Source organism: Zea mays, chromosome 5, assembly GCF_902167145.1.
Source record: "Zea mays cultivar B73 chromosome 5, Zm-B73-REFERENCE-NAM-5.0, whole genome shotgun sequence".
Classification (NCBI taxonomy): Eukaryota; Viridiplantae; Streptophyta; class Magnoliopsida; order Poales; family Poaceae; genus Zea; species Zea mays.
The window spans coordinates 103,643,946-103,656,173 of record NC_050100.1 but is presented as its reverse complement, the minus strand read 5'-3'; the positions used below and the strand labels follow the sequence as shown (position 1 = coordinate 103,656,173).

The 12,228-nt window shown below is 46.5% G+C and overlaps 1 protein-coding gene across 1 annotated transcript; it reads left to right on the top strand.

The window, feature by feature from the left end:
• Nucleotides 1-11,119: 11,119 nt before the first annotated feature.
• LOC100381911 (uncharacterized) lies at nucleotides 11,120-11,799 on the top strand. The gene has a single exon (NM_001174688.1). The coding sequence runs from the start codon at nucleotides 11,277-11,279 to the stop codon at nucleotides 11,577-11,579; it is 303 nt and encodes a 100-aa protein (NP_001168159.1). The 5' UTR covers nucleotides 11,120-11,276; the 3' UTR covers nucleotides 11,580-11,799.
• The last annotated feature ends 429 nt before the right edge of the window (nucleotides 11,800-12,228 follow it).

Here is a 12,228-nt window from a genome sequence, read left to right as displayed (position 1 = left end):
ACGTAGGGGCGTATGTAAAAAGTCGAGTCTGTCCCTGATCGTCCTCTCGCCCTGTGCAGAGGCTCGGGGGCTGCTCTCGCAAAAACTGGCTCCGGCCAAATCGTTGACAGCGTCAACATACCAGCCCGAGAGCTTGGGCCCCGACCGTGCACCCGGGCTACGGCCAGTTCGCATGAGGGAACGACCAGACCAGCCGAAGCGTTACGCGAGGTATTAAGACCTCGAAGGAGTGTAACCACTCCTCCGAGGCCTCGGGGGCTACACCCGGCGGGTGCGCTCGCGCGCACCCACCGGAACGAAATGCAACCGAGAAAGGCTGGTCCCCTTGCAAAAAAGTGCTACAAGAGCCTCCAAGCGAGTGCTAACACTCCCTTCGAGGCTCGGGGGCTACTGTCGGGGACCATAATTAGGGGTACCCTCAAGACGCCTAATTCTCAGCTGGTAACCCCCATCAGCATAAAGCTGCAAAGGCCTGATGGGTACGATTAAGTCAGGGATCAGTCCACACGAGTGACTCGATCGCGCTTCACCCGAGCCTAGCCTCGGCCAAGGGCAGCCGACCTCGAGAGACTTCCGTCTTGCCCGAGGCCCCCTTTTTATGGCGGACACATCACCGGCTCGCCCGAGGCCTTGGCTTCGCTCAGAAGCAACCTTGACTAAATCGCCACACCGACTGACCAAATTGCAGGGGCATTTAACGCAAAGGTGGCCTGACACCTTTATCCTGACACGCGCCCCCGGCAGAGCCGAAGTGACCGCCGTCACTCCACCGCTCCACTGGCCAGTCTGACAGAAGGACAGCGCCGCCTGCGCCACCCCGACTGCAGTGCCGCTCGACAGAGTGAGTTTGACAGGCAGTCAGGCCTTGCCAAAGGCGCCACGGCGAACTCCGCTCCGCCCGACCCCAGGGCTCGGACTCGGGCTAAGACCCGGAAGACGGCGAACTCCGCTCCGCCCGACCCCAGGGCTCGGACTCGGGCTAAGACCCGGAAGACGGCGAACTCCGCTCCGCCCGACCCCAGGGCTCGGACTCGGGCTAAGACCCGGAAGACGGCGAACTCCGCTCCGCCCGACCCCAGGGCTCGGACTCGGGCTAAGACCCGGAAGACGGCGAACTCCGCTCCGCCCGACCCCAGGGCTCGGACTCGGGCTAAGACCCGGAAGACGGCGAACTCCGCTCCGCCTGACCCCAGGGCTCGGACTCGGGCTAAGACCCGGAAGACGGCGAACTCCGCTCCGCCCGACCCCAGGGCTCGGACTCGGGCTAAGACCCGGAAGACGGCGAACTCCGCTCCGCCCGACCCCAGGGCTCGGACTCGGACTCACACCCGGAAGACGACGAAACTCCGCTTCGCCCGACCCCAGGGCTCGGACTCCATCCTGGCCTCGGCCGAACGACTTCCGCCTCGCCCGACCCCTTGGCTCGGGCTCGGCCACGGCAACGGAAGGCAGACTCGACCTCGGCTTCGGAGGAACCCCCACGTCGCCCTACCTAGGGCACAGACCGCCACGTCAACGGGAAGCGCCATCATCATCCTACCCCGAATCGACTCGGGTCACGGAGGACAAGACCGGCGTCCCGTCCGGCCAGCTCCGCCGGAGGGGCAATGATGGCGCTCCACAAGCTCTATGACGACGGCGGCCCCCAGCTCTCTTACGGAAGCAGGACGACGTCAGCAGGGACTCGACCGCTCCAACAGATGTCCCTCCGACAGCCACGACATCACGCCAGCAGGGTGCCCAGATCTCTCCGGCTGCCACATTGGCATGTACCTAGGGCGCTAGCTCTCCCTCCGCTAGACACGTAGCACTCTGCTACACCCCCCATTGTACACCTGGATCCTCTCCTTACGACTATAAAAGGGAGGACCAGGGCCTTCTCAGAGAAGGTTGGCCGCGCGGGACCGAGGACGGGACAGGCGCTCTCTTGGGGCCGCTCGCTTCCCTCACCCGCGTGGACGCTTGTAACCCCCCTAATGCAAGCGCACCCGACCTGGGCGCGGGACGAACACGAAGGCCGCGGGACTTCCACCTCTCTCACACTCGTCTCCGGCCACCTCGCCTCTCCCCCCTTCGCGCTCGCCCACGCGCTCGACCCATCTGGGCTGGGGCACGCAGCACACTCACTCGTCGGCTTAGGGACCCCCCTGTCTCGAAACGCCGACAACGTCGCTACGAGACTGCGGGATCAAGAACTACTAAGATCGAAGCTACGATTAAGGAGTTATGATTTTATAAAAGATCTGTGTGATTGAGATGTGGTCAGTAAAAATCATATGAGAGGTTATTCTATAAATAATTATCTCCACTTTAATCTAAGTTATAAATTGACCATAAATTATATTTTAGTAGATTATAATGATAAGGAGATTAACAAGACTAACCAACATAAGTTAAATCAAGATCTAAAAAGAATGAGACATGTCATAATAAATGTGGTTATTGCATAGTAAATGTTTATACGAGACTAACACAACTTGAACGGGTGAAGTCAGAATCAGAATGAATAAGTTATGAATTTCCAAGGGTTTTATGTATTTGTTACAAGATTAATTAAGAGATTAATTTTAACACAGTTTTCATGTCAAATCAGAAACACTAGGTGATAAAAAATAATATTACAAAATTATAGCAACTAGAATGGACTGAAAAAGAAGCTAAAATAAATTTTATATGGATTTTACAAGTTCCTAGAGTTATTTTTGTGTTAAAATCAATTTTTGATATTATTTATATGGTTTTCTTTATTATCTGGACTGCGCATTAATTTTTAGAGAGCACAGGGGTTAAAATATAAAATTTCTATAGACTCAGACCTCCTCTGTTGTGGACTGCGGGTTTTATTCTGTAAAAACATAAGAGCTCTTATGAGAATTGTCCCGCGAAGGGGTATTGCAGGATTCGGGCCGCTGGATCTAAAGCACACGGCTCAGATTAGTCAAGACTCTTAAATGAACCGGTATCCTATCCCCGCCATCGGATCAAGCATCTATGGTTTGGATTAAACCCGACCCTCTTCAAACTCGCGAACAACCCCGGCCGCCAGATCACAATCCAACCGCCATCGCAACCCCTAGCCAACCGGTATCCCCTTTCTAATCTAATCCGTACACGCCCGATCCAACGGACCAGGGCCCATATCCTACCTCCGTTGGCCCAGGGCGGCGGCGCGCGCACACCGCGCGGCGGCGGTCTCGCCGGGGAAACACCCAAATCGCGCACCTGACGCCCTAAGTCCGTATTGACTAACGCAAAAATACTTACGAGAGTATGGCGGATTGATTGGGAGGCAAATTTACCTCGATTCTCGGTGGCAATGTCCCTGTACACGATACACGGCGACGCAGCCCCCGATCTGAACTCCGGCGAGCGATTAAGTTCGCACCGCCCGTTGTTTCCACTGGCCAGCGCCACGAACGAATTCGCAACCACCCTGCGCTGGTCCCTGACTAGTACCCGAGCGCCCGACGGCAACGGAGACGAGACCCCGTGATTCCCTGCCTCTGCCTCCCCGCTTTTCTCACTCTCCTCAGCACACTCCTTGGCGATTGGGTTTGGCACCTCAGTGAATGGAGAAAAGGGGGTCGAGATGCCAGGGTTATATGGCCAGGTGAGGACGGGTGGTTGGTGTGCGGCCGGGATCTCGGGCACGCGACAATGGCGGTATGGTCGCGGCCTTAGCGGAAATCACGGTTGAGTTGACCGGTCCACAACACGGGTTCCCAGAGAGTACGGCGAGGTAATTGTGGTCAGCTGCGTTGGGGCGTACCGGCTGACGAGGTCACGCCATGGGCTCCGGGGTTCGCGACATGATTTTTTGCGCGGCTGATCCGACCAACGCGGGCGAGCTCCGCGCGTTCTGTTGAAGGTGGAAGATTGCAACTGACTGCATGGCCCCATCTGTCTCTCCCCGTGAAATGAGAAAGGGTTGAGGCGCGCGCGAAGACAGACGAGTCGTGCCCACTAGTCGGCACCAACGTGCGGAGTCACGCGCGTGTTAGTTGGGCCGAGCGAAGGAAAAGGGTGGGCCAGAATTTGGTTTTGCGGCCCAATAGAGGTTTATCTCCTTTTTCTTTTCCCTTTCTTTTCCTTTTTTTTAATTTCAAAATTTGAACTTCAATTTTCACAGAAGAATTTATACTTATTTTAAGTATTCAGTTTGAACAAATCAGTGGGGTGGATTTATACATTTATAAATTCTATCGTATCTTTTATAGTATTTCTCTCTTGAATTCCAAATCCAAATTTAGTGTTTTAAACCAAATCTTCATCTCTTTATTGTCTTCTCCTGTTATTCCTTTTTGAAATTACAAAATTCTAATTCCAATCTAAGATAAGGTTTAGGGATTCACATTTTTAATACATACTCCAACCCAATTATGAAGCCATAGATATATATTTATTTTAAGGGAAATTTGGATCCATACCATTAAAAGATTACCACTTTGGATCCATACCATTACTATCTCACTTACATGTGGGTCCACATGAGTCAATGACATATGGGGTCCATGGTATATATCTAAAGTTTGGATCTTTTAATGGTATAGATCCAATTGTTCCTTATTTTAATTGATTAAATGTTTGAAATATGAGACACACTCATATTGTTTTCTTTCTATTTAAAAAATAGTATTTTCAATGTGGAATGAGAAGTAAAAGTTACTTCAAAATTAGATACCCATGTAAATAAATGCTTATGGTTTATCATTTAATGATATGCATAATCATTTGGTTGAATAGAAAACTTTTCTTTTACTTCTTTTTCTAAAATAATTCTGGGTTTTCAGAATTCAGTCCTCAATTTCACACTTAAGTATAATTTGAGATATCTGAATTTACGATTTTATCTCTTCATATTTTTATTTTATTATTATTAAATATTTTTTCTTATACACATTTTGGGTATTACAAATCCTACCCCCTTAATAGAAATCTCGTCCTCGAGATTTGGGAAGGGTGCATACTCATATTGTCTCAACACATATGCACAAACAAAAATCTCAGCATGATGCATAATTTATTAGCAACACATGGGATCAAATAGACCTTATTATTCCTCCTGAAATAGTATCATACCAAATACTAACTAATGTAACATTTAGATCTTACAAATAGTAGTAACGTATATATATGTTTATGTAGCTTGGTGGAGCTAGTGGTGGTGGAGGAGGAGGTTGTTGTTGTCGTTGTCTTTCCAACTGTGCTTGCCTTATTTCTCGACGTATCTCGAGCCGGTCCTGGCGTATTTCTTCGTGTTCTTGTCTTATCTGATTTTGCATTTCGGTAACCATGTCTGACATTAGTTGTATTACCAGCATTTGGGCGGCAATCACTTGGTCGATTCCAACCGGTGGAGGATTTGGAGGATTCATTTCTATTTTTGTTGCCTGATAATCTTTCCTTCCTGGTATTGACCATCGAAGTTAGAAGCATATGGTAATGTAATTTTGCAAGGAAATTTTTTTGGTCAGCAGAATGAATAGGCTAGTAATCGGTTATATATGAAGATTCTTTAACAGGGCTTAATCTTTGTTTTATGTCCAGATTGGGTAACTAGTCGTATAAGATGAATATCCAAAGGATAGAGTTTTGTCAAGATAAGATAGATTACTTGATGTAGGTTAAAAGTTTGTTTGATGTTAGGTAGGTATAGATAGATTATGCAATCCATCATGACTCTATTAGTTGAGTTAGCTCATGGTTGAGTTGGTCTAATGTGCTAAGTTAAGTTAACACCTGGTTAGAAGGGTCCAAGTACCACTAATCTGTTTAAGCAGATTAGGTCACACTAGATTCCATAATCCTATTTAAGAATACTATTTAGTTAAGCATAGCAAGCTGACTTTATCTTTATGAAATTCTAGTATATTTTTTTATCTCAGTGGAACCTCCAATTAGTATATATTCTTATACACCTAAAATTTTCATGCCATTAACAGGTGTGGCATAGAGATCAAGGGTACATCAGATTTTGGCCATTAGGTGTGTGTAGAGAAGATTCGGGGGTAAAAGAAAGTTAGGTAAGGGAGACTTTTATTTCAGATGGTGGATCTTGATTCATCCGAAGATCTGTTTCTACTTGTACCTTTTGCCAGTGTCTGCACGCGTGTTGCTCCCGGGCGGCCGACTGGTCTTGTGGGCGCGTCTCTAAACTGTTGGCGCGGGATCATGCTAGCGGGTGGGCCCCAGTTGTCGGGCGTTGCGTCTTCCTCCTCGTGATCTCCTCAGGCAACAAACTCGCGGTATCACCTCCTAGGAACTCGGAGTCCATTGCTTGCAACTGGAACTGACCCACGTGGGGCTATAAAGCTGTGTGCTGGGCTTCCTCCTGCCTTCTCTCCCACTCAGCCTTCTGTTCTTCCTCGTGCAATCCGCCTGGTGGTCGACCGCTCGGTCTCCATCTCCTCGCCACCGCAAACACCGTCTCTCGCATGTGCCCTCGTCGATCCCTCGGGGTATGCTCTGGGAGGTTCACCGGGATCCATGGATGATGTGAACGGGCGAACCAGAGCCAGGCGTCAAGCACGGGGCGATCAATTTCTCACCGGTGCCACGATGACCGTGGCGGGCCGCGCATTGCCGTGGGCGGGGCACCTCACTGCTTGTATCATGGTAAGTAGATCCCCATTATGTTCACCGTCGTTCCCTCTTGCATCCGCGCTAGACGTGTCGTTGATGAATCTGGGAGCACAGTCGGGCGCAACTCTGATGTGAAGTGCCGCCTTGGGGAGAGCTCTCCGTCGCGCTATGCGCGCGTGAGGAGGAAGATGGGGCACCGATCGTCTGTTGCCAGATGTGCGACCACGATTTGAAGTGGGGTACCCTTTCGACCAGGGTTAATCTAGGTCGTAGAATCTAGATCAAAGGGGGGCTCGAGCTTGTTGGATGCGTGGGCAACTTCTAGGCCGTTGATCGAGTAGGGATCGACCTAGATTGATGGGTGGATAACGCTTCGGCCGGGGCTCTTGTGGTCGTCAGATTGGGTATGGGTGGCTTTGATCGGCTCCAGGATACCTCTTTGACTGATCTGAATTCGCGCCGTGGGATGTGTAATCGGTGGCCACGATTAGGTTACATGATCAGTAAACCGAGACCGTACAGATCTAATCCAATGGCTCATCTCCATCGATACCCCTTCGCAGCATATTTTCTTAAAGAGTCCCTGGGTTTGGATAAATCAACCCGCCATCCACAGAAGCAGTAACCTGAGTCTGTGGGACTTCTGCGATACTAACCTCGGACTTTTTAGTATTTGTTGCTCTGTCTAGAGCTCGTGAAATCAAATAAATAAATTCAGAAATTGATTTTTAATACGCAAATAATTCTAGAAACTTGTATAATTCATATTAAATTCATTCTAACTCCTTTTTGACTCATTCTAGTCTCTATAATTTTATAATATTATTGTTTATCATATAGTGTCTCTGTTTGGACATGAAAATCAAATTAAAAATTTAGATCCTATTTAATCTTGTACAAAACACATAGAATCTTTAGAAATTCATAACTTCCCCGTTTTAACTCTGATTTGATCTGTTCAAGTTGCGTTAGTCTCGTATAAATATTTACTATGCAATAACAACATTTATTATACCATGTCTCATTACTTTATGATTAGATCTTTATTTAACTTATGTTGGTTAATATGGTTAAACTGTTTATCATTATAGTCTACTAAAATATGATCTATGGTAAATTTATGACTTAGGTCAAAGTAAGTTAATTATTTATACGATATTCTCTCATATGATTTATACTAACCAATTTATAATATACTTTAGTATTTTAACCACATAGATCTTCTATAAAATCATAACTCCTTAATCGTAACTCTGAATTTAGTAATTCTCGTTTCTACGATTTCGTAGCTTCACGTAGAATATTATTATTCAGTTTGTACTTATGTTTGGTGTGATGTTAATTTTATCCATACCATGTTTGTTTGTATTGCTACGACTAGCAGTGAGGTCACGAGGATCTGAAGAATCACCCTGGTAATTGGAATCTCAAGTGCCAGGCAAGTTGTGCCCTTGATCACATTTACTTACCCAATAATGTTCTTTAATGTCATTTATTCATGCATAGGTTTAATTTTGATGGGACCCAATAGGTCACCCTAGTATGTTTATCCATTTTACCTTGTTATCCCTGAATCACTTGGGTAGTTTGCTATTGCTTTACATGGTTTTGGATAATGTTTCATTATATTCATGTTCCAAGTATTTTGTTATTCTATTTATGTTCATGTCAAGATCATTAAATGTTAATTGGAACATTGAGCTTAACTTGAGGAACACGTGCCACCACAAGGGTGGAATGGGATGCCCTTGCCTAACTAATTAGGAAAGTTAGTGGAAGACTAACTTACCCGAAAGGGGCAAGGGCAGTAGGGGAGCTGCATGCAAGGAGGTTCTCGGGTTGATTTTGCTGCGATGGCAGTCAGACGGAGGATTCTTGCAAGTGCTCTTCCCATAAACTGTAGCAGGTTTTTAGAAGCTAGTGGACCTTTGTAAAGGCCTCGTAGTGGATCCCTAGCCATTCACCTCGGTAGTGTCTAAGGGTCTAGCTAACCCTGGCGACATGGGATACATGACTTGTGGGTACAGGGTACAACCTCTGCAGAGTGTGAAACTGGTATACTAGCCAAGCTCACGGTCATGAGTAGCTCAGTACTCTCGCATGATTAATTTATGGAACTTAAATTCAATTTGTCATTTGCATTTGCATGGGATTATATATTAATTTTGTTCTATTATTCTTATTACGGTTTGGTATTTACTTATACTTAGTAACTGCTAATAAAACTTTAACCAACTTATAAAAGCAATGCTCAGCTTAAACCTTTATTTTGTTGATCAGCCTTACACTTCACATGAACTCCCACCTTTTTGTGAATTCATGCACATTATTCCCCACAACTTGTTGAGCGATGAACATGTGTGAGCTCACCCTTGCTGTCTCACACCCCCCCCACAGGAGAAGAACAGGTGGTTCGAGAGGAGCCACACAACGAGGAGTTCGATTCGATCTAGGTGGCGTTTCCTAGTTGACTTGCGACAAGGATGATCCTTAGTTCGTTTTATATTTATATTTTATTTTGTAAGGCTTCCGCTATGTAATAAATACTCTGATTATTTTGACATTTATCTCTATACACCCTGTTAGTATATATGTTGTCTCTTTTGGCGCATGAATGAGATGCACCCGGCTTTGTCCCTTAAAGCCCGGATGTGACAGTAATAATAAATAATAGTAATAATAAAATAATCCCAATGCGATCCAAATGATGAATTTAATTTAATTCCATAAATTAATCATGCGAGAGTCCTGAGCTGCTCTTGACCGTGTGCTCGGCTAGTATACCAGTTTTACACTCTGCAGAGGTTGTACCCTGTACCCATAAGTCATGTTACCCATCTGCCAAGGGGTCATGAATCATATACATCTCTACCAAGGAAGCGAGGGAGGGTAACACTACGAGGCCTTTACAAAGTTCCACTAGCTTCCGAAAACCCGCTACAGTTTATGGGAAGAGCACTTGCAAGAATCCCTCGTCTGACTGCCATCGTAGCAAAATCAACCCGAGAACCTCCCTGCATGCAACTCCCCTACAGCCCTTGCCCCTTTCGGGTATGGTGGTCTTCCACTAGCTTTCCTAATTAGTCAGCCAAGGGCGTCCCATTCCACCCTTGTGGTGGCACGTATTTCTCAAGTTAAGCTCCATGTTCCAATTAAATAATATAATGATCTTGATATGAACATAAATAATATAACAGAATAATTGGAACATGGATATAATGAAAATTAACCCAAAAACATATAAAGCAATAGCAAAACTACCCAAGTGATTCAGGGGTAAATAAGGTAAAAGATAATCAGACTAGGGTGACCTATTGGGTCCCATCAAAATTAAACCTATGCATTGAATAGTGATAATAAAGAACATTATTGGGTAATAGAAATGGTCAAGGGCACAACTTGTCTGGCACTTGAGATTCCAGGTACCAAGATGATTCTCAGATTCTCGCGACCTCACTGCTAGCCGAAGCAGTACAAACAAACATAGTATAAAGAGGGAATTAATATCACACCAAACATGTATACAAAATATATATTAATAATCTACATATTAAAATAAATTCATATGAAAAAGAATCATTAATTTTGGAGTTATAGATTTTAAGTTATGAATTTTCAAAGGTTTTATGCATTTGATACAAGATTAATTAGGATATAAATTTTAATGTGACTTTCATGTCAAAACAATGGCACTATTTGATAAACAACATTATTACAAAATTATAGGAACTAGAATGGATTAATTTGGACTTCATATGAATTTTGTATGAATTAAACAAGTTCTAGTATTATTTTTGTATTAAAAATCAGTTCCTATAATTAATTCTCCAACTTTTACTGGTTCTGGGACTGCGCGTATGATTTCAGAGTAAGGCAGGGGGCTTGGCATAAAAATTCCTGAGACACATACTACACCGCTGCTGGAGTTTGGGTTTATTTTACAAAAACAAAGGGTTTCTTTTGTAGTTTATCCAAGGCGAAAGGGTATCGAGGGTTTTCAGTCGTCCGATCAGATCCGATGCACCAGATTAAATTCTGAACCGGTACACAACCCTGGCGGCCGGATCCGATTTGGACGACGTAGATTTTATTACGGTTCAACACCATTCTAACCGCTCGATCCCTTATCTACGACACATTATCAATCTGGTCAAAGGGTAAGGTGTGTTTTAATCCCCACTGTCAACGCCTGGATTAGCGGTCCACGCATCACCGAAAGCGGTACGTTCTCACGCCCGTCGGATTGTAATCCAAGGGTCTCGGACCATCCCCCAGCTCCGACCACCGAGCACGACGGCGGTTCAAACCCGGCGACGTGGCTACTTGGCGCGGTGGCACCATCACCGGCGCGACGCAGTACCGTGCCCCAATGCGCAAATTGCCACATCGACCATCGCTATCAGCGTGATTGGTTGGAAGAACCAACAGCGCCAAGCGCGCATCAGCCTGGATCAGCAACGATGGTCCTCCCCGCCTTCCCCACGCATGCAGGTGGGAGGTGGAAAAAACACCTGTGTTGTATACGCAGATACGATCTCGTTTTATACCGTGCAACCAACCAAACACATGCACATTCCAAGTCTACGCATCTACTCAGCCTGGATATGAGCAGCGCGGCAACCAATCACGCTATATATGAACAGAAGATCAAGATGAACTAGTTGAGGGCTAATTTACCTCAGATCTAGGCGGTTATGGCCCAGACCGCGCGGTGGTGGAGCTCCGCGGCAATGGATAGTACTTCGGCGAGCGATTCCCACCGGTGCTCCGGTATTTCGCTCCTTCCTTCGACTCCACCAGCTTGCTCACGCACTGGCACACGCAATGAGCAATTCACCGGTGATGGCCTAAGTACAACGCAGCGGAGAGGTGGCCGACAGCGGACCACACCAATAGCGGCGGCGCACGATTTTGTGGTGTCACTCGTGACTCGTTCTTCCCACGACGACGGCCGTGTGGACTCGCGCGAGGCACGGCCAGTAGTGGAGGACGCTTAGAGGGAGGGGTCTTTATCCCCGGACGAGGTGGGGGTCCGAGCTAGATCCCGCCGTGCGAGGTTCTGTTGTAACCGCGCCGCCGCGAGGAAGGGGGAAGGCCCGACGTGCGGGAATCACGAAGAAGGGTTAGGAGGAATAGGTCAGTGGGTCCCACGAAGCCAATAGGATAGCACTAGCGTGGGCAGCAGCGGGGTTCGTTGAGAAGGTTGTTGAGGCGGCCGGCGCCTTCGGTGTTCAGTTCCACGCCCGCGGCCATCAGAAGAAGAAGAACCTGGCAACACAGGTCCACTAGCCAGTGACTGAGCGCACCTGAGCGTAAGGGGAAACTAGAGGCTGACATCACTGGCCCACATGGCAGCGATTCAATGCATTTCTAGCCAGGGAGCGTGCGGATGGGGGTGATGGGCCGCGCGCAGATGAATCCGGCCTAGTACAGGTAGTTTCTCTTTTTTTTTCTTTTTGCCTTTTCTTTTCCTGATTTCTTTTTCCTTTTGTTTTTGAATATCTATTTCGAATCCAATTTTTTCTGTGAACTTTGTACCTAGATTCAAATGTAAAAATTGATCAAACAAGTATGGAAGGATTTTATTTATTTGTATATTTATTTTCTTTATTTTTGTATAGTATTTTTCTTCTCCTTCTCCAAATC